At 37.0% G+C, this 23549-nt stretch overlaps 1 protein-coding gene across 6 annotated transcripts; it reads left to right on the plus strand.

Annotated features, from left to right (window-relative positions):
- The first annotated feature begins 94 nt into the window (after positions 1 to 94).
- Positions 95 to 23136, plus strand: LOC122517716 (myosin heavy chain, non-muscle). 6 transcript variants are annotated; one of them, XM_043636240.1, is made up of 10 exons: positions 95 to 1543; positions 12819 to 12975; positions 13207 to 13325; positions 16015 to 16038; positions 16343 to 16387; positions 16913 to 17005; positions 17125 to 17287; positions 17391 to 18727; positions 18813 to 22348; positions 22434 to 23136. In XM_043636240.1, exons 1-10 carry the CDS (start codon positions 1187 to 1189, stop codon positions 22558 to 22560), a joined length of 5958 nt encoding a protein of 1985 aa, XP_043492175.1. In that variant the 5' UTR covers positions 95 to 1186; the 3' UTR covers positions 22561 to 23136. The 6 variants fall into 6 exon arrangements, with proteins under 6 accessions (XP_043492175.1, XP_043492177.1, XP_043492176.1 ...); XM_043636242.1 differs by having other exon boundaries at positions 16343 to 16378; XM_043636241.1 differs by having other exon boundaries at positions 16349 to 16387.
- Positions 23137 to 23549: the final 413 nt, after the last annotated feature.

Consider the following 23549-nt stretch of genomic DNA (forward strand, 5'->3'; position numbering starts at 1 on the left):
GTGCGCCATCTACGATAGATAATTCGTCGAAAAGACGTTAAAAACGTAACCGAAGGTAGGAATCTCGATGTTTTACCGTTGAAACTGTCGGGAATGCCACGTGGCTTCATTCGGAACTGCAAACGATTCGAATTTAACGATAGTCAGTGAAAGGGCGGAAGAGAGAGTGGGGTAAAAGGTGCATGCGTGCGTGCGTGCGTGCAGTGCGTGCGTACGTACGACGTACGTAAATACGAACGTGGAAAAGGAAGAAGAAGAAGGAGGAGGAGGGAGAGGGAGGAGTATATACAAGAGAAAGAGAGTCTGGAGGGGAGGATTGGTAGAGGGAACGGCGAAAGAGAGCATGTCGGTAGAGAATTGGGAGGGAAAAGGATGGAGTATGAAAGCTATAGAGTGGGAGGATGAAAGGAGGTAGAAGCACGCGGTAGAAGGACTCGTTCGGTTGGAGAATCGAGACAGTCGGAAACGGTAAGGCCGAGATCAGTATCGAAGAGTAGTCGAAACTGGCCGATTCGTAGTTTGTCGTTCGTCGTCGTCGAAGTTGTCGGCGTTGTCGAGATTCACGAAAAGAAGAAAGAAGGACACAGGGGGAGAGAGAGAGAGAGAGAGAAAAAATACGAGTGAGAGCTATCGAACGCACAAGAGGGAGGGTGGGAGAGAGAGAGAGAGAGAGAAAGGGAAAGAAAAGGAACGAAGAGATAGCAATAGAGAAAGAGAGGAGGAGCGACGTATGCTAGAAACTGAGCACGCTCCCCGGTGGGTCTTCTTACATATGCGGTGCGATTCGGTCGTACCTCTGTTACTACCACTACTGCTATCACCGACACTCTACCTACGGCCAAGGAAAACGAGCCGTGTTCGAAGACGGAGGCCGACGGGTTGAAAGACAGACGCTCCCGTGGATGGGCTTGAGCGTGTACGGTGCGTGTCCTACCTAACGAACATCGACAAACTTCGGAAAGAGTCGTCTCCGTCGCCGTCGCCGTCGTCGTCGTCGTCGTCGTGGTCGTCGTGATCGTCGCGATCGTCGTCGCGATCGTCGCCGTCGTCGCGTCGTTGTCGTTCCGTGCACGTTCCGAGGAAAAAATACTAGAAAAGGAGCAAAGGAGTGACCGAGAGAGATAAAAAAAGAGAGAGAGGAGTACTTGCTCGATCGCATTGTGTGCGCGCTTACTACCAAACAAAGATGGCGGACATAGATTCGAGGGTAGACCGGTCGGACCCGGAATTGAGATACTTGTCAGTGGACAGAAACAGTTTCAACGATCCGGCTACCCAGGCGGAATGGACGCAAAAGAAATTGGTTTGGGTGCCTCACGAAACTCAGGGCTTCGTTGCCGCCGGTATCAAAGGCGAACGCGGCGACGAAGTCGAAGTCGAAATCGCGGAGACCGGCAAACGCGTCCACGTCGCCAAGGATGACATCCAGAAGATGAACCCGCCAAAGTTCGACAAGGTCGAGGATATGGCAGAGCTCACGTGCCTCAACGAGGCTTCCGTCCTGCATAATCTAAAGGATCGTTATTACTCCGGTCTCATTTACGTGAGTAGACTTTGCAATTCTATATACGTGTATATTTTATCTTTTTCTCTCAGCCACGCGCATACACGCGCAGAGACTCGCACGCTCTTTTCTTTCTTTATTCAATGGCAAACGACATCGAAGAAGTAACCGACCTCCACGAGGTCGCGAGCGTCTTCTCTTTCTCTCTCTCTCCTTCCTCTTCCCCTTCTTCTTATTCGAAGAATTGACTTGTTGGCCATTTCGTGCGTGCCTAAAGATAGGTCGACATAGTAAAACGCGACATACGATGTCCTTTTCTTCGATCGAAATTCATTTCGAAGCAGAGAACGCGATTTCATCGAATCGCGTAAAGAAGAAGAAGAAAAAGAAAAAGAGAGTCACGCGTCGTCGTCCTCCTCCTCGTCATCGTTGCCGGTTAAAACGCCCCTTAAAAATGCCGTTTAAAACGTCGCTGTCATTGGTCGTAGAGTAACCGAACGCCTCTCCTGCGTTTCCTGCGTACGAGGTACACCTACTATTCTCTTTCCATCTGTTTTCTTCCCCTCTTTCCTTTCCCTCTCTCTCGCACGAGCGCACGTTTTACTTTCCTTTATCGTTAATGCAATATTTTGTTGTATTTTAACTCTAGGAAGAAATAATATCGAAAGTGTTCTTCTCGATGCGTATACATCGAATGCAGGAGATATCCAATTACCGAGAGACCGCCCACGACGAGTTTCGTCGTTGCTTCTAACAATGACAACAGACTCTTCTTTTTTTTTTCTTTTTTCTTTTCTTTCTTTCTCTCGCTAGTTACTCGTTCTCTTTTTCTATCTCTCTAGCCTTTCTTTTTTCGTCTTCTTACACTACTACTCTATATACGTGGTATACTCTCGTAAATAAGAACGCGTACGACCTTTTAAGACGGATCGATCGGATCGACGAGCCAAGTAACATTCGTTTGGATGAACGACGAGAACCCTTTTTTCTCATTCCGTGGGTTCACGCGAACGAGATAGAAACGAACGCGACAACGAACAACGATCTGTCATTTTTGTATCAGAGCGCGGAGAAGATACGTCGCGCAAACTTCTCGATGATGCACGTTTTCAAACTTCCAAATGATTAGAACCATAAAGAGACGGAAATAATCGAAGAGTTTCTCGCGAGATCTCGACGACTCGTTTGAATTTTAAGTTGACCGCCATTTAAATTTTCCCTCGTTTTTGAAATATTTGAAAAATAGCGGATTCAAACTTCGTCGTTCGTTCGTAGATTTAAAAACAAAATCTATGCGATTTCTTTGTTTATGAATTATTCGATGAAATACTTGAAAAAAAGATAATCCCGACGATACGATTCTCGTAATTATTATTATTTCGTGTATCCGATCGAATGAGATTTTTCAATTGAAGTTCTCCTTATCCCTTCGTCGATTCGTCGATACAGCCAATGAAAATTGGGCGGGGCTATTGGGTATACGATTTAGCGAGATTCTGTTATAGAGAAGCGAACAAGTGCCTCCTCGTGTATTACATACGTGTATTCGTTTCTTTAGGATATACTTCGCTTATCGTTGGACGATAAGAAACCTCACCTTCCTTGGAGAGACCGTGACTCATGCTAATTTTAACGGTGTTCGATTACGCGCACTCGTAATCACCGTCATTCATTTTTAAAATTGTCATTTTGGAAAAATTCATATATATATATATATTTTATTGTTACATTCTGATATTCTAAACAACGTTTATGAAAGAATTAATGACTCGCGTATAAGACGTTCGTCGAAACGATCGATCATTTCGTAAAAGAATTTAAAACGATTTAAAAAAACATTTACAATCAGTTGCGAAACAACATATCGTCGACTACATTTATTTCTTTTTAATATTCTCCGTACGTTCTTTCTACATATTATACTAGATTCAAAATAACAATGTTACATTGTATCAACGTTGTCTAATCTTTTCTATAAAGTCACTTCTGCGAACCAGTAATATTATAGAATAGTTTTTTTTAACAGATTAGAGTACATTGTTTTGCGAGAGAGAGAGAGAGAGAGAGAGTCTTTTATCATATAACTTTTTCTTTTTTCCTTATTTCATTTCTTAAAAAACCGTATGTTCGAGCAAGAAGGCAACGCGTTCCGGTGATAGTACAAACTGATAAGATAGCAAAGCATGCAGCTGTCTTCATAAAAAAGAAAGTATTTGTATATATGTGTAATACATAAATATATATATATATATATGAAACTGTTCTCATACTTAACGCAGGATGTTCAATCTTGTTTTTTTGCTATCGTGGAATTTACGTAGAGTCAAACTGTTAATTAAGTCAATGTCCTATTTAATCGATAAACCTATACGAATATACTACAGAACTTTAATTCCAATTCAAAATCTTTTAAAAAATACCTACTTTTATTCTTATTTAGTTTATCGTCGGAGACTTGGTTACTTTGTAGAATCTGTTCAATGTATTTTCATACACACGCATAGATGCAGATACTTCGGAAACATTTAAATTGTTTATCATTTCGTTTTTTTTTCTTTTCAATCCGAACAAAGTAAAGTACCACACGATGCATATTATTTCCAGCAAACGTTTCTTGCGTATCGAGATTTCTTCTTCGTTTCTTCTTCGAAGTCATTTGGGTTTTCTTCCGAATGAAAGAATTTCGATTTTTTGTTTGTAACCCTTTTAAAAACGAATGGGAACCTTTTTACGATGCACGTATGCGATTAACGCGAACACCCATAATAATTCATGTATAACGATCGGTATTTTCAAGTTTCAATTCAACGTATAACGAACAAAAAATTATTGTATCGATTAAACAACATAATATTATAAACGGTAGCCGTATTGTATTTATTAAATAAACAATCGATCTATCAATAGGATGCATAATACATATGACAAATGTATAATGATCATTTTTATTTAAAGGGTTCATTTAAATGTCTATTTTATGTATATATATAATTCCTCGCTGGTGATGCATATTCGTTTTTATAAATAAACGTGTCCCAGGGGAAATCGAACGGAAACTCAGCGGGTGTCTTGAAAATTTGTCGGTTTTAACTTGTAGGGAAGGAAGAGAAACGAACGAGAATGTCAGTGCTCGTAGTGACTCACGCCTGACTGATTCAGCAATCGTGATCCAAGACGTGGAATGGGGGAAGAACGAAAGAGTAAGAGAGAGAAAGAGATGGGCAGAAGGACAAGATGGAAACAGGTGGGGCGAGGGGGTGGTCCAGTGCTAGATTTACAAGAATTTCTTCTGTTATTCCATCCGTACACGTTTCTCGTTTTCGAACTAATTGTAAGAATCAAATTCATTTGTCGAATAAACACGAAGACGAATTCGTATAATAGCATTTTGCATATTTTTTTTTCTTTTTTTTTTAGCGTCGAATAACGTACGTGTACCAAAGAGAGAAAGAGAGAGCTCATCTCTCGTATTACAGATTTGTCAGCAGATTATTTTGTAATGTCTTCGAGAGCTCGAGATCGGCTCTTATTACTTTTATTTATTATTTTTTTTCTCTTTTCTCAAATTCTTCGAAACTTCTTTGCTTTACTCGCTGATACAGGCAGAAACGATTATCATTATTTCAGATTTTCTCATAAGGATTTTTGTGCATTCGGAAAACGTCTATTATCTCGGTCTTGAAGTAGAACGAGGATTTCATACTATAGTGCAAACGGTAAGAAACAGTAAGGTACATCGAATACCTGTATTTAAAACGATCAATTTATTAAGAGAAAATAAAAAACAAAAGCGAACGGTTGACGTGGTCAATGAACGTCAATTCGAGGGACAAATTGCGTTACTTGAATCCAAACCAACGTAACTATCTTAAATTGGGCACGTCGGCTATAAACCGTGTCTATACTGATAAGACTATAAATTAGTAATAATAAACAAGGAAAAAGAAAGGAGTCAGCGAATGCGTCATATAATATGCATACGCGTGCATTATATAAATGTCGGGAGAAAAATAAGAGACGAATAAGAATAATCTTTGACAAGAATTTTGGCGACAAAAATATCGTCGAATTGTTTATTTCATTTTTCAACGAACGAAATATATATAAAAAACGAAGGAAATTGTATTTCTTTACGATTACAGTCGGGATAAACGGTCGGTGGGGGGTGTGCGCGTGTCTGTCTGTGGTACGTTGACCATAAAATTATATATCTGTTGTGCAACGATCGAGAATTCTCTCTGATTCGCGTTGTGCGTTCGTCGTTATCCCAAACCTTATACGGTACGAATTCGAATGATCTTATTTCTTCTTACCTTATACGGTAAAATGCACGTTTAATCCTATTACTAATAGTTAGTTGCCTTGTCGAGGATAAACTCTCATCGATGATGACGATGATGAGATAATTATTATTGCCAAAACAGTTTAAGTTTAATGCGATAAAGAGGAAGAGAAGGAAGAGGAGGATATCAACTCGATCGGGATTACGTCAGGCTAACGATCTACGTTGTTTAATAACGTTATACGATTTACGTATATTATCTAGCTAGCCGAGCACTAGCCTAGTTAACTAGGCTCGCTAGTTGCTGCTCTCTAGTTACCATCAACAACGATCTATTATCTGTATATGTGTATATACACAGTAGTATTATAGAACTTGCTATCCTATTTATCGCCTACGTATTTCGAGTAACAACCCACGTAATTTGTGTTAGAATAGATCGTAGATGGTCACATTTAATTAACATCCTTCTCTGTCCTCGCATATATATATATATACATACTCATCTCTTCTTTCATCCTACTCGCGAACGATTCAAGTACCCTTCTTTCCTACCTTCGTTCTCTTCCTTATACCTCCCCTCTAATCGATAATTATCAAGTGGGCCTCGCTAAACTTTTCGGATTAATTTATCATTTTCAAGAGTACTTTTTTAAGATAATTAACCAACTCGATATTAAAAGCATCCGATTTAAAAGGAAAAAAATCATTTCGTATATATAATTAATTGCAGGTCTAAATATAGATAATTGCAACATCGAATAAATCATAATTATCAATGTTTTTGACTTATTAAAAGAATTATCGGCACGTACGGATACACAACGATCATATATTTTAGAAAAATCTTTCCATTTTTCAAATACAGGATTAACATTAATATAACATTTTCGTATGAAAATATCTCTCTCATTTTGTAAGATACTTGAAAAATATTTTAAGGACAGAGTTGAATGATTCGTTGGATGATTCATTCTACGTAGGATCGATCATGCGTTCTACATTTTCAAAGATAGACTAATCAAATAATTAATCGATTCGAGGCTACCCAAGTATATCACAGGCATATATATATATATACATATATCTTTGTCATGTTTCCATAAAAAAAAAAATGTCGCCAATGTTTGCCATGAGATTCATGAAGAACCCTTCTCGGAGTTCGCTTCGGCATATACACACCAACCAATGCCATGACATTGTTATTCGATAAAAGCAAAGGATAGGATGAGGAGGAGGAGGAGGAGGAGGAGGAGGGGAGGACATATTCGAGGCAATCGTACGCTCTCCACGCGTTTCATTTACTCTCCGCACCACGAAAGTATGCATGGTAATACACGAGTGACGTCATATGCATGGGTTCTCTCACGCACATACACGAGCAACGCGATTCTTCTGAAGTAGGTAGGTGACGTCATGCTTCGATACGAGACAAGACGGAAAAAAAAAGAATTTCGTTATTCCTTTTTGAATTTTTGTATATTTTTTCCTCAGGGGCACGTTTAATAAATGTTAAGTGGATGAAAGTCGTTAAATTTTGGCCGGAGATGGCGGACGGAATCATTTATATTATATTTTTTTCCCTCGTTCTCTTCCTTTTTTTCTTCTATTTTGTATCTTCTGGATTATTTAAACGGTATCTATTATATACGAGTGGTAATATTATTATTCCGTGTTCTCTATGCGCAAACACGTGGAATGCGTTGAGAGGATTTGGAGAGAGGATTTGGAGAGAGGATTTGGAGAGAGGATTTGGAGAGATCATCCAACTGTTGTCCACGAACGACGACAGCCCCTACCGCGCCCTTTTTGTCGTACACACATATCTATGACATAGGACAGATAATAAAGTTCCTCGGACTCTTGCGACTATCGTTGCATGATTATCGACTCGGAAAAAATGGTGTGTGGATTGGACGAGCTCTTTTAAAGTTTCCCCCAATCTTGTATTCCACCTTTGGAATGTTTCGAATTCTTTCTTATCCATCGTACTTTCTTTTTTCCTCCTTCTATTTTTTAGAGGAACAAAATGGACAAAATAAAAGGTGTTCATCCTTTCTTCTATTAAAAGGAAACGGAAAGTATGCGTGAAAATGTTTTGTTTTTTTATTAAAAATGATTAAACGAATGATTATATTTCTCGCATAGCAGAGTATATAAGTAGGATACCGTTCTTATGGAAGATATTTAAACTTAAAAACGTTTACGTTTCGAAGAGGTACGAGTTTACCTTCCGTTATAGAAGAGGGATTCGAAAAACCGGTTTTTATAAAATATTCTTTGGTGTATAGTCGAGAGCCTAACGTAGCTCGTTTCACGCAGCACATTCGATGTGTCCTCTGAGAAAGTTCTTCCCTTTAATATCTTTCGAGTATAATACTCACGATCGTATTGATCGTGAATAGTAGTACGCGCCTCTCGAATGAATACGGAATGTTTTTGAGAATAATTTTACGATTACGAGACGAGACGAGACGAGAGGAGAAGAAAAATTCCCGATGAATTCCTCGCTGAAATATTTTCAAAAGGGCAATTTTATATTATATTCGATCCGTAGAGAAGAAATATCGATAAGGTAATTCGATTCGATTCGATTCGATTCGATTTATCTTTGAAGAGTCGCGCCAGGTTGCGTTAGGTCTTTACCCATTGGTGGTTGAAATTCTAATCGCACATGCGCGGAAAGATGCCGCGGGCATTTTAAATAGCAGTCAACGCGGATCGCGTGTAAAACAACGTATCCGTGCTAATGTTCATCTAACGTTTATCGAAAGCGGAACTTTCCTTCGACGTATATTTTTATTTTTTATTTTTCTTCTTCGTATCTTTACGTTTCCTCGTATATTATTCCTCGAGTAATGTAGAGAAATACACGGAAATATAAGTAGAATAATTCCATTTCAATCTGTGTAGAACGAGATCGTAGATATAATTCTATTCAAAATCGTACGATTACAAACTTGTTTATCGTTAAATATAGGAACGACGAGCGTGGTATTCTTCATATTATATTCAAATATAAACATAAACGTATGAGTACGCAGACGCATCATCACATCATATCATCCTCTTTTCCGGGTAGTTTAGAGTTAGCGCGAACCGAGTTAACTTTTTCTAAAGTATTCGAGAGTAGAAGTGGCCACTGTTTTATGTGGTACGCGAGCTTGGCACAACGATAATTACGAGTCGTACGAGGAGTTGTGCTACCAAAGGATTGCATATCTCGAAACTCGACGCGAATTATTACGACGAGGATTTAATCGCGTTCTCGATAACTCTCGATTTCCTTTTCTTTTCTTTTTTTTCTGCGTCGCAGTCTTAGCGAGAATATATTATAGGGATAGAAAAATTAGTTGGATTATATACGAAAGAGAAAGGATAAAGATACGTTGATAGAAGGAGTCGAGAAAAAGATAAAGAAAAGCATGGAACATGGAAGAAAATGATTACTGGCAAGAAAGCAAAGACGAGTCCTTATAAGTAACGAACGTCCTTAACCTGCTTCTTCTCGCGGTGCCTTAAAGGCACACGACTCTTTGACGCAATCTTACGAGCAAAACGAGTACGCTCGATTCCTTGCGACTTCTCGAACTTTATACCTTCTGCGATCTTTTCCATAAAAGGATTTCTTATCTCGGTTCCCCCTCCGTTGCTGCCCCCCCCTTCTTCCCTCTCTCTTTCTATCTTTTACTTATCCGTTTTATTTATCCTTTTTCCGAACAGGCCGAGAAAGTATCGAAGCTGACTCGAAAACGTCGATCTCGATTCTCTCTCTCCGTCTCTCTGTGTCTCTCTTTCTTTGTCGACAAAATAAATAGACTTCGTGCCATGACCTTTTAACCCTTTCGGTACGGCAGAGTTGTTCTTAGAGTGTAACATCTGATACACTTCGTCGTATTATTCAAATGATAGGAAGATATTCTTCTTATTGAAATTATATCCAATTGATGTAATACGAGCTATAAATAAATTATTATTATATGTCGATAATTATGCTTTAACAAAATTGATAAGATATTATTTTCGTATCGATTACTTTTATTGGTTTATAATTATCGATACGTTTACGTATATTTAGATATGTCCGAATAAAAATGAACGATCGATCGGCTGAGAAAATATAAAAATATTATTCTACCTTTATATTTAGAAATTAGAATTCAATCGTATAATTATATCGATCCTGTAATGGCTTTGGTATACAGCGAATGTTCAACATTCGAAAACTAGATTTACGGATGTTTCGTTCATAATTTTGTAAGTTTGGAAATGACGTTTCGATGGTGCATCCTTTCGAAAAGCATAATTTCCATTTACGGTTATTTTATTAATGATTCTTGGATATTTATATCGTACGATACGTCACGATAATTATAGGAATACGTATTCTGTTTCGTTGCGTGCGTACCGTAGTAGTATCCTTTGGTCGAGAAGGATGCATTTATTTGCAGTGGGCCATAAGCGGGGGAAAGGAAGGGGACGGGGTGGCAGGGGTGGGGAATGTTAGGCAGGTCGACAGCACGAGCCTTCCGAGACCGGTTTCGAGGACCTTCGGATGGTTTTGCCGTTGAAGTAAAACGAGAAGTAGAAGAAAAATAAAGAACAAAAAATTAACAACGAAATCTGAAAGACAAAACCCCATTTTGTGTCCTTGCGGAAGACCTAAGATTCCACTTGAGAAACTATCTAATATATAGCTTGAATTATTCTATTTCTTTTTTCTTCTTTTAAGATCTAAGTTTTGAAGTTGTTGCAGCTCGAAATACGGCGAGGAAAGATACGAGCGAAAGTTACATTTTGTTAAATATCGTATTTTTAAAATCGTTTCAAAATGAATAGTATATATATATATATATATAATCGTTTCGATATAAACGAGAAAAGAAGATTCTTCCACGTGTTTCTTCAACGGTTAACAGCAATATCGTCACACACCTGCTTTCCTGGCTACCTACGACGTGATTCACATGTTCGCTTTCCCTCTGGCTCATACGATCTTCCAAGTATTAGTCATTCTTATGAGAAGTTTGCTTCTCCCCCCATATTTTTTTCCTTCATCCGTTTTTTACTTCGGTGAACAAAGAACAACGCATATATGCATATTATACTAAACTGAGACTTATACTAAAATGAGAACAAGGAACGAGCAAGAGAAACGTGCCATATAGTTCGAATTTGAATTATGATATATATAATATATAAAATATATGTATTAATAATATTAGAGGATGAATCCATAGCTCATAGTCAATATAGAAAGATTCAAAATGAACTAATCAATGTTAAAACGTATAAAATTACATTCTATAAACTGCATCCAGAGAACTTTTGTAAATATTTCGCGTTAATAAGTGTGTTGTTGAAATAATAAAAGAAGGAATATTAGTACGATATTAAAAAAGATTTTCTAATGGTTTGTATTTCAATGAAAATATTAATACTGGTAGAAAGACTGGTTATAAAAAAAACTCGTCTTATCTTTTAATAAAAAGAAGAAAAAATAGGATCTCGTACTGCAGACGTTACACTTTGACACTTTGAAAAGTTGAGAAGAGAAAAAAATAATCTGCATATTCAAAGTTCGATCGCTAAAGAGATTCCTGTCGTCATCTGTGTCTCGAACGTTGTTCGCGTAATTCGATATAATACTATTTTAAATTGTTTCTCGCATAAAGGCATGCGCATAAATCAATAAAGAAGTGTCACGACCTCGCTAATTATTTATTTGCTTCGAAGACGAACGCGGAAATCGACGTTGTTGATGATCTCCAAGATGGTTAAACATTTCAATTTTTATACTTTTTATCGCTTACAATTATAAATCTGTTTTGATTTATTTTTATTATCGTATATATTACTATTATTAATATTAATTGATTGCAAAGAAAAATGTCTCTTTTTTAAATGTCTACTATCACGTGAGAGCACAGAGAGGTGGTGGGGTTTGCGGATGTTTCCTTTTTGTTTTATCCACGAAAGTTTTTTAATCATTCGAAAATTCCAAGTTGTGCACGATTCTAAGATTCTCGTAGTTCGATATATATATATATATACATTTGCATTCCCCACCATTTCAAAGAATTCTTTTGACTTGAAAGGAACAGAACGTAAAGTGAAAAGCAAGCATGAAAAAGAAACAGAAAGAAAAAGAGAGAGAGAGAGAGAGAATACAATCGAGATAGACAAAATCGATCTGTCATTTCTTGAAAGCCCTTTCAGTGTTTCCCAACCAATCTGCTAAAATATAAATCGAAAAAAACTTATTTTATTTTATTTCGCTTCATTTGAAAAACTATTCGTCATCTCTACGAAACGCGAAGATGATTAAACATAAACGAAATTATAAATATTCCGGCAAGCTTTTTATTCGATCAAACGTTAAAAGAAAAAATAATATTTTCGATACTATTTTTATATTACGATTAACAGTTATGATATTTCAAAGATATATGCACAATTCCTATGTAGAAATATTGAAAAGTAAATAAGATTATTGGCAGAGGAGTAGGATCTACGTTAGGGGATGATTCGAAACGTTAACGTAATTTCGTCGTTTATTTTTTAATAAGAAAAATATACAAAAGTATGATTGAAATACGATCGATTTTGAAAGAGATTTGTGCCTGGGTCCTTTCCTATATCTATCGAATCATTTTTCTTTCTCACGTTGGCTTTATTTTCTTTGGCTCGACGCGAAATGGCGTACAACGTATAAGTATTTGCGCAACATTCGTATGTGTGCGTATATATATGTATACACGAGCGAAGGGATTGCGTGGGTGTAGAATTCCTTGGACTGTAAACGGCGCTTAAATTTCTAAACGAAGCGAGAGTAAAAGAAAGAAACGCATTATGTTATGCTTTATACCTTTTTTCTCGCATTGCACCTTTTCAAAACACATACCTTCGCACGTACTTATTTTCTAACCGTTACTAATCAATTTTCTATTACCGATCAAATGTAAAACTTTTCAATCTATCATTCCACGTATTGTAGAATAAATATAATTTATTATTATAATTTGATTGCAGACGTATTCCGGACTATTCTGCGTCGTGGTAAATCCTTACAAAAGATTGCCGATTTATACGGAAAAAATAATGGAAAGGTATAAGGGTATAAAAAGACACGAGGTACCACCGCACGTTTTCGCTATCACCGACACGGCCTATCGTTCTATGTTACAAGGTAATTTATTTTTCTTTTGACAAATTATTATATTAATATTTATTTTATTTCTTTTTTTTTTCTTTTTTTTCCAATTTATACACGATCAATTTTATTCTATTAGGAAGAAGCAAAAGTTCGTGCGTTTATCGCGTTATTTCAGATAGATAGCGCAATTTTTTGAAGTCAATGAAATTACTTATTAATTTGAAAAGAAGTGGAAGACAAAAAAAATCTTCTTGTATTTCGTAGATCGCGAGGATCAGTCAATCTTGTGTACTGGCGAGTCTGGAGCAGGCAAGACCGAGAACACGAAGAAGGTCATTCAATATCTGGCGTATGTTGCTGCTTCGAAACCCAAGTCCAATGCGGTAAGAACATAACGCAGGGACAGGACATTCTTTTTAAAAAAATCCGTCCTCAAGAGGACGCGTTAGAAACGCATTTGAAATGCGTTATTTCTCTTTCCAGTTTCGCTATATAGAAAAGGATACTTCAAAAGTATACGTCCATAGGGTGGCTCAAAAAACAAATGGTTTCTTTCACGAGAACCGAGTCTTATAATCCAAATGTTATCCAATCTTGAATTTCTAACGTTTTTATTTTCAAAGGATAATCGATAATTACCAAGTTCACACTTTACGTGCATTCGTATCCTAAATAGAAAGAAATTATAAGATATTGATATAACTCGATCGTGAATGAATTCGAACTTAGTTGAAATCGTTATCAAGGTATTGCAATCGAGATAACAATCGAGATCTTTATCGAGATAGCGCGTATTTAAAAAAATCATTCCATAGATATCGATCCGATATCTGCGTTTATTTATTCTTGCAACATTCCAATACATACATATTAGAAAGAATTTTAAATTTATAATATACATTATATGTATGCGTATCGAGTCAAGTTCGTAATAATCAACGATTATCATATAAAATTGTTCGGTAAATTCGATTCGTTGTTAAAGAAAGAACAAATTCTTCGAGTAAATAACGAGAAATCAGCATTTTTGTTAATCGAAAAATTTTGTAACATTGTAACATTGTACGTTGTGTACATTTAGCGGAACTTCAACCTCAATTTCCGAATCGTGGTATCCTTTAAAACCGCTCGTTTAAATGGGGACAATTCGATAACGCGTATTTCACTTAGCACGATTTTATATTCTTTTTTTATTTATTTCTATATATATATATACATATATACGTGTTAATCTTATCGAGTTAATGTATAGTTGAGATCATACATCCGATCATTAGAAACTTATTACCTTGATCTAGAGAAATATATTGTTTGTCAATGATAATCGTAACACGTATACAATTTATTTTCGGTATATTTTTATCGATAATCAATATATATAATAGTTGCAAGCGATGAATCGGAGAACTATCGAAGGAAACGTAATTAATTCTTTTTAATCTTAACATTGTTTTATTTCTTTTTTTGACATATTTCTTTGATCATTCACTTTTATTTAAACGTTTAATATTACTGATGAGTGGCTTTAAAAATAGCGACTTTCTTTATGCGTTTCTCGATTGCATACAGACAGTAAGCTCTTTGTTATATATCCATGCTCGCGATGCGTCGTCTGAAAATGTAAAGCTCGAACTGTGACGTACATACGTATAAACCATGGTCATCTTCGATAAATAAAGATCCTACGTTTCTCGAACGTACTAAAATATCTTAGGAGAAAATATATGAGAACTATTAGATCGTTTAAATCTCTCTTTATTCTAATAAGTATATGAATTTTATTGAATATTAATCGAACCTTTTTCACGAATAATATAAATCCTAAGCAAACTTTTTGTTATAGTAATACATAGGAATAAAATAATATGTCTGATGTCGATCAAGTTCAATCTATTTAACATTTACTATTTCTTTAGATCTTCGTTTAATGTTCTATACAATTTCGTACGGATTTTTAATCGTCGAGAGAAAGAAACGTGGGGGACATTCATCTCGCGAAGGACCTCTCCTTTTTTAGATAAAGAATTTATCAATTGGAATTACTTTGAGTCACACGCATAAATAATACACGCACAAAAAAAGGCGTGACCTACTTAAAACGTCGTACTGACTCATCGTAATGCAAAAAAGAAGAAAAAAAAAAACAAGAAAAATACGATACTTAAACTCGTTTTCAACTGAGAAAAAATACCATTTAGAAATGTCCTAATAAAGATGCGAATAAATTTACTTGTAGATTTTTTACGAGTTTCATAATGATCTCGTTTAGTTAGTGAATTAATTTGGATGGAGATTTTAAAATGTGTAGAATATTTTATTGAATTATTATTATTTCTTCTCCACGAAAGTTGGCATCGATTGTTTAAATAAATGACGAGAAAAAAAGGCAGCAGCAGCAGCAGCAAGTTGACATTTTGGAAACCCCCTCTTCCCTCGCTTGGTGCAGTCTTCGACTTTACCGAAAAAATTTATAAATCCATTCACGTTTAAGTATCCTACCTTTTTAGGGATATAGATACATTATTCATGTTCTTCTAAACTAGGTTGGAAATTGTATAGGAGGACAATGAAAGTTTATTACATAAATAAATGATAAAGTAATATGCGAGGACGACTAAAATCTCGTATACACACACACACACATGTATATATATATACGTTTGTGTGTGTATGAATATGCGGGTAACAGCAAAGATCGGTGAACCATGAGAGCAATGCATATACGAGACCATGGTCCAACAAGTTTTCTTTTTATTTTTTTTTTCTTTCCACAAGGTATATCCATACCTGTCGCATGTACTTACCATGATTTCATTCGATCCCTTTTACGTGTTACACCGTAAACTCATCTCGTGATAAAATACGATGAATAGGTAGAGGGGTGGCGGGATGGGGAAAAGAGAAAAGAAAGTAAAAAAGAAAAGATATATATATCACTAGATTTACGAACTGAGCCAATTTGATTCCATTAAAAATTTGATTATTATATATATATATAGAACGTCATTTAATATTAAAAAATATTCTTTCATTTTCGGTGCTGACTTTTTGGCTGCCTTCTTCCATCAATAGACCCCAAGCCCGGCGTTAATCATAGTAAGTCGACATAAAACAAAAATCTATAATAATACGTATATATTCTTCGATTAAACAAATTTCATTATATTCGATGAATAGTGCAATCAATGTTCATATATCTGCTTCTTCTTTTACTTCTTCTTTTAATATATTATTATTGATCTTGTCTCTTCTATATACTAACAATTGGTTTTGGATATTGGTAATGACGAATAATATATAATAAATAATCAACGATATATTATATATTGATATTGATAATGAAATTTTCGTTGCCGTCTAACAAAAAAATCTTTTCTTAACTTTTTCTCGCTGCTTATGGGTCCAGGGAACTGGCAGTGTGTCGGACAAGTTTGCGGTAATTAATGTGAGGAGGAGAAAACAAATAATAATTAATAACTTTGGTGTCGTGTTGTAAAATTGGTATTGTCGTTATCTATATCGCTTTTGTGCTATTTAATATTCTTCATTTTCCTATCCTGTAATCGCGCAACATTGTTCTTTCGTCGATATAAAAGATGAACGTGCAATGCTTTATTGGCAGCTTATATTTCATGCTCAGCTGTTATTAAAAAGTACGACAAAATGATTGCAAAGTAATTACTTATTGTCGTTCGATTATAATAATCAACTTTACGTAAATTAATAATTATGCGTGCTTATAATATTAGGGTGAAACAAAAGTTCGTGCATTTATTGCGTTATTATAAACTGCATAACGGATTGTTTTTGTACAATTTACTTTGAAAATATTAATTAAAAAACGCACGAACTTTTAGTTCAACCTAATGTATATATATATATATATAATCATTTGTTATTATTTTTTTTTCCCTTTATTTTAATGCTAATCCTCTCCTACTCACAGTCTCGATTTTCTATTTTATTATAGGGAGAACTCGAACAACAGCTTCTTCAAGCAAATCCAATTTTAGAAGCGTTTGGAAACGCAAAGACTGTGAAGAATGACAACTCGTCTCGTTTCGTAAGCACCTAAAACCCCTTTCCCCTTTTTCTGAGACATTAGTAACATTTATTCTTTTTTTAACGATGGTGTTTCTTACATTTAAATTTCTTTCTTTGTTTTTTCATGTGTCTTTTTAGGGGAAATTTATTAGGATAAATTTCGATGCATCTGGTTACATAGCAGGGGCAAACATCGAGACGTATCTTTTGGAAAAGTCAAGAGCTATAAGACAAGCCAAGGATGAAAGAACATTTCACATATTTTACCAATTGCTCGCTGGTGCTTCGTCCGAACAAAAAAGTATATATGTCGATAAAAATATAATAATTGAATCGTTTATTTTGTATGTGTATTGTATTGCGTGTCATTAATAATTACATTCGATTGAATTTCTTGATTACAGAGGAATTCATATTGGAAGACCCTAAGCATTATCCATTTTTATCTAATGGTATATTGCCAGTACCGGGAGTCGATGATTCCACTGAATTTTTCTCAACGGTGAAATCGATGCACATCATGGGTATGACTAACGAGGATTTTTCATCGATCTTCCGCATTGTATCTGCCGTGATGCTATTCGGTTCGATGCAATTCAGGCAAGAACGTAATTCCGATCAGGCTACTTTACCTGACAATACGGTAGCGCAAAAGATTTCCCATCTGTTAGGTCTGAGTGTTACGGAAATGACAAAAGCTTTCTTAAAGCCTCGAATCAAAGTTGGCAGGGATTTTGTAACTAAAGCACAGACAAAGGAACAGGTAGAATTTGCGGTTGAAGCAATATCGAAAGCATGCTACGAACGAATGTTTCGTTGGTTAGTTAACAGGATCAATAGATCTTTGGACAGAACGAAAAGACAAGGTGCCAGTTTTATTGGTATATTAGATATGGCTGGTTTTGAAATATTCGAATTAAATTCATTCGAACAGTTATGCATTAATTACACGAACGAAAAGTTGCAACAATTGTTTAATCACACTATGTTCATTCTCGAACAAGAGGAGTATCAACGAGAAGGTATCGAATGGAAATTCATCGATTTTGGACTTGATCTTCAACCTACGATAGATTTGATCGATAAACCAATGGGAATCATGGCTTTGTTGGATGAGGAATGTTGGTTCCCCAAAGCAACCGACAAAACTTTCGTCGAGAAGTTGGTTGGCGCGCACAGCGTGCATCCCAAATTTATGAAAACAGATTTTCGCGGTGTCGCCGATTTTGCTATAATACATTATGCCGGTAAAGTGGATTATTCGGCAGCAAAATGGCTAATGAAGAACATGGACCCGTTGAACGAGAACGTGGTGAGCCTTTTACAGGCATCCCAGGATCCATTCGTTTGTCATATTTGGAAGGATGCTGAAATCGTAGGCATGGCGCAACAAGCGCTGACCGATACGCAATTTGGTGCTCGGACTAGAAAAGGCATGTTTAGAACCGTATCTCAACTGTATAAAGAGCAATTGGCTAAATTAATGTTAACTTTGAAGAATACCAATCCAAACTTCGTCAGGTGTATTATTCCAAATCATGAGAAAAGAGCTGGCAAAATCGATGCTCCTTTGGTGTTGGATCAATTACGATGTAACGGTGTGTTAGAGGGAATACGTATATGTAGACAAGGTTTCCCGAATAGAATTCCATTCCAGGAATTTAGACAACGTTACGAATTACTCACACCAAACGTTATTCCAAAAGGTTTTATGGATGGGAAGAAGGCTTGCGAGAAAATGGTATGTATCGCGTAATATCTCAATTTCTGCTATCCACCAAATGTCTTTCACTTAAAGACTTATCGTTAATTCCTTTCATTTACAGATTCAAGCATTAGAATTGGATCCAAACCTATATCGCGTTGGTCAGTCAAAGATTTTCTTCCGTGCCGGTGTTTTGGCTCATTTGGAAGAGGAAAGAGATTATAAGATAACAGATTTGATCGTTAACTTCCAAGCATTCTGTCGTGGTTTCTTGGCACGTCGCAATTATCAAAAACGTTTGCAACAATTGAACGCCATTCGTATTATACAAAGGAACTGTGCGGCTTACTTGAAGCTCCGTAATTGGCAATGGTGGAGGCTTTATACGAAAGTAAAACCGTTGTTAGAGGTAACAAAACAAGAAGAAAAACTTACTCAGAAGGAAGACGAATTGAAACAAGTTCGCGATAAGCTCGAGTTACAATTACACTCTGCACAAGAATACGAACGAAAGTATCAGCAAGCCATCGAAGAGAAAACCATGTTGGCGGAACAATTGCAAGCTGAGGTAGAACTTTGTGCCGAGGCGGAAGAAATGCGTGCGAGATTGGCCGCGCGTAAACAAGAATTGGAAGAGATATTGCATGATTTGGAGGCACGCATCGAAGAGGAGGAAGAGAGGAGCGCTGCATTGACGCAAGAGAAAAAGAAATTGCAATTGAACATAAGCGATTTGGAAGAACAATTGGAAGAGGAGGAAGCTGCTAGACAAAAACTTCAATTGGAAAAGGTACAGTGCGATGCTAAGCTTAAAAAACTCGAGGAAGATCTTGCACTTTCGGACGATACTAATCAAAAGCTATTGAAAGAGAAAAAAATTCTGGAGGAACGCGCCAACGATTTGTCGCAAACTTTGGCGGAAGAGGAAGAGAAAGCTAAGCATTTGTCGAAGTTGAAAGCGAAACACGAAGCAACCATAGCGGATCTCGAGGAAAGATTGCTCAAGGATCATCAACAACGACAGGAAGTTGATAGATCCAAGAGAAAAGTCGAAACCGAAGTATCGGATTTGAAGGAACAACTTTCCGAAAGAAAAACCCAAGTCGAAGAATTGCAATTGCAATTGGGAAAACGCGAAGAGGAATTGAATCAAGTAATGGCAAAGATGGACGAAGAAGGTGCGGCCAAGGCCCAGGCGCAAAAAGCCTTGAGAGAATTGGAATCGCAGTTGGCCGAATTGCAGGAAGATTTGGAAGCCGAAAAGGCGGCTCGTAGTAAAGCGGAAAAATTGAAACGAGACTTGAACGAGGAATTGGAAGCTTTGAAAAATGAATTGTTGGATTCGTTGGATACTACCGCGGCTCAGCAAGAATTAAGAAGTAAACGCGAACAAGAATTGGCTACTTTGAAGAAAAATCTCGAAGAAGAAACTTCGGTACACGAGGCTACGTTATCCGACATGCGACACAAGCATACGCAAGAATTAACTGCTTTGAACGAACAAATGGATGCCTTGAAGAAAACTAAAGCCGCTTTGGAGAAGGCAAAGGGTTCCCTCGAGGCTGAAAATGCAGATTTGGCAACCGAATTGAGATCGATCAGCGCGAGCAGACAAGAATCCGACCGCCGTCGTAAGCAAGCGGAGCAACAGTTAGCCGACGTTAGCGCCAAATTAGGCGAAGTCGAGAGAAACAAACAAGAATTGGCGGAAAAGGTAACGAAACTTCAACAGGAGGCTGAAAGCGTTATGCAACAATTGGAAGCTGCGGAATTGAAGGCATCGGCTGCGTTAAAAGCATCGGCAACGTGCGAGTCGCAATTTACGGAACTTCAGCAACAATTGGAGGAAGAGACCAGACAGAAGCTCGCGTTAAGCTCGAAACTTCGCGCGGTCGAAAGCGAGAAGGAAAGTTTACACGAGCAATTGGAAGAGGAAGAGGAAGCGAAACGCGGCTTGGAAAAGCAAGTTTTGAATTTGAACGCTCAGCTGGTCGAAGTTAAGAAACGTGCCGAGGAAGAGGCAGAAGCGGCGGCAGCGTTGGAAGAAAGTAGAAAACGTTGTACGAAAGATATCGAGGCGCTTCAAAGACAAGTCGAAGAATTGCAAGCGGCTAACGATAAATTAGATAAGTCGAAGAAGAAGATACAAGCGGAATTGGAAGACAGTATCATCGAATTGGAGGTGCAACGAGCCAAGGTGTTGGAATTGGAGAAGAAACAGAAGAATTTCGACAAGGTGCTCGCGGAAGAGAAAGCGGTATCGGAACAATATGCGGAACAGAGAGACAACGCGGAAAGAGAAGCCCGAGAGAAGGAAACCAGAGTCCTTTCGTTAACGCGCGAATTGGACGAACTCAACGAGAAGGTCGAAGAATTGGAAAGAGGCCGTCGCGGGCTTCAATCGGAATTAGACGAGTTGGTTAATAATCAAGGTACCGCTGATAAAAACGTACACGAATTGGAAAAAGCTAAACGCGCATTGGAATCGCAATTGGCCGAACAAAAATCGCAAGTCGAAGAACTGGAGGACGAGTTGCAATTCACGGAAGACGCCAAATTAAGATTGGAAGTAAACATGCAAGCGTTGCGCGCTCAATTCGAGAGAGATCTTCAAGCGAAGGAAGAACAAGCGGAAGAGAAGCGTCGAGGATTGGTCAAACAATTGCGCGATCTCGAAGCCGAGTTGGAGGACGAGAGGAAACAACGGGCAGCTGCGATAGCTCAACGTAAGAAAATGGAAAGCGATTATAAGGACATGGAGCAGCAATTGGAGATTCATAATAAAGTAAAAGAGGATGCGTTGAAACAATTGAAAAAATTGCAAGCGCAAATAAAGGATTATACTAGGGAAATAGAGGAATTCAGAGCTGCTAGAGACGAATTGGCGGCCGGTGCGAAAGAATCCGAAAGGAAAGTTAAGAGTCTCGAAGCTGATTTAATGCAGCTGACGGAAGACTTCGCTAACAGCGAACGTGCCAGACGAGCGGCCGAAAATGAGAGAGACGAACTTCAAGAGGAAGTTAATAATAACGCCAATAAGGGAACTCTGATGTTAGACGAGAAGCGTAGACTCGAAGCGAGAATCGCTACTTTGGAAGAGGAATTGGAAGAGGAACAATCGATTTCGGAGGTCGCCGTGGATCGCGCGAGAAAGGGACAGATCACGATAGAACAATTGTCGACCGATTTGGCTACCGAACGATCTACGACGCAGAAACTCGAATCTCACAGAATGTTGTTGGAGAGACAAAACAAGGAATTGAAGGCTAAACTTGCCGAATTGGAAACTGCTCAACGTGCTAAGACAAAAGCTACGATACAGCAATTGGAGTCTAAGATAAATAACTTGGACGAGCAATTGGAAACCGAAGCTAAGGAAAGGTTTGCTCAACAAAAGATCAATCGGAAATTGGAAAAGAAATTGAAAGAAATGAGTTTACAATTGGAGGATGAGAGGAGAAACGCCGACCAATATAAGGAGCAGGTGGAGAAAGTAAATGCTAGAATGAAGACACTTAAGAGACAGTTAGACGAAGCGGAAGAGGAGATCAGTAGACATAAAGCTATGAAACGAAAAGCTCAAAGAGAGATGGATGATATGCTGGAATCTCAAGAGGAACTTACGCGAGAAGTAGCGAATCTGAAGAACAAATTGAGGTAAATATCTAAGTAGACAATTGGAGTATAAGACCTTTCTATAGGCGCATAAAACGCAACCCTCTTTTCGTAAATTTGTTTAAAGGCGTGGTGGACCAGCTATAAGTTTGAGCTCTACGAGGCTAAAACGTGGATCTGTACAAACTGGAGGCTCCGGCGATGATTCGACTACGCAAGACGAAAGTATCGATGGTGAAGAAAATACTAATTGAAGTCCTGCAAACCTTTTTAAATGTGCAAGAACGAGGAAAACAACAACAACAACCCAACGTCGCGTAACAGAGCGGCAACGATAGCGGAATTTCTCGATCTTATGTAAACTTCGACTATGTAAAGTCAATTGAATTTAGTACATTCGATCTAACATTCGCTTTCAGTGATATCAAATTTTACAAGGAAGGATAACGCATAAAAATCCTGTTTCTTAAGAGTGCTATTAAGAGATATAAAGGTGGATCTGTGTATATTGATCCTGCGAATTGGATGATAGTTTATAGGAAGTAATTATCTCTTTGTTTGTATTCTACTCTACTTGTTTTCTTCCTTCATTTTCTCTAGAGTTTTATATGCTTCCCATAAAATGCCATGAGATAGATGTCGAATGTAAGAAGAAGATTCTTTTTATTTTTGTTTTTTTTTTTTTTTTGTTTAAGAATGTGTATATAATTTTACAACTTATTAATTAATAACTTGACCGCCGAGCGGTATGAATGCAAACATGATTTTAAATTTATATGATGCATGTCGAGAAGTTAAGTTTTTTGAGAAAAATAGAAAAGTCAATAACAGAGCGGATTACTGCATAATTTATAACAACTTAACGAAACTATTAGATAGCACTAAGATATTAGTCTTTATTATTATTATTATTATTATTATTATTATTATTATTATTATTATTATTATTATTATTATGACTATTATTATTATTATATTATGACTATTATTATTATTATTATTATTATTATTATTACATTATATTTTTGTTGCTACAAAAAGCATTCTCTCTCAAACACAGACATACACACACACAAACATACCATACACATTTTTAATGATTATTATTACTACTACTATTATAAGTATTATTAATTATTATAATATTTTATTATTATCACAAATAGTATCAAAATAATTAAACTAATACTATGCGGATCATATAAATAAAATACGACAAATTAAGAGGTATAGTTGTATACTC

Source organism: Polistes fuscatus, unplaced genomic scaffold, assembly GCF_010416935.1.
Source record: "Polistes fuscatus isolate 324 unplaced genomic scaffold, CU_Pfus_HIC Scaffold21, whole genome shotgun sequence".
In the NCBI taxonomy this organism is placed as follows: Eukaryota; Metazoa; Arthropoda; class Insecta; order Hymenoptera; family Vespidae; genus Polistes; species Polistes fuscatus.

Coding starts and splice junctions, on each gene's coding strand:
- LOC122517716 (XM_043636240.1), top strand. CDS start 1,187: ATGGCGGACATAGATTCGAGGGTAGACCGGTCGGACCCGGAATTGAGA. Junction 16,039..16,342: donor CAAGCCCGGCGTTAATCATA/GTAAGTCGACAT, acceptor CGCTGCTTATGG/GTCCAGGGAACTGGCAGTGT. Junction 16,388..16,912: donor ACAAGTTTGCGGTAATTAAT/GTGAGGAGGAGA, acceptor ATTTTATTATAG/GGAGAACTCGAACAACAGCT.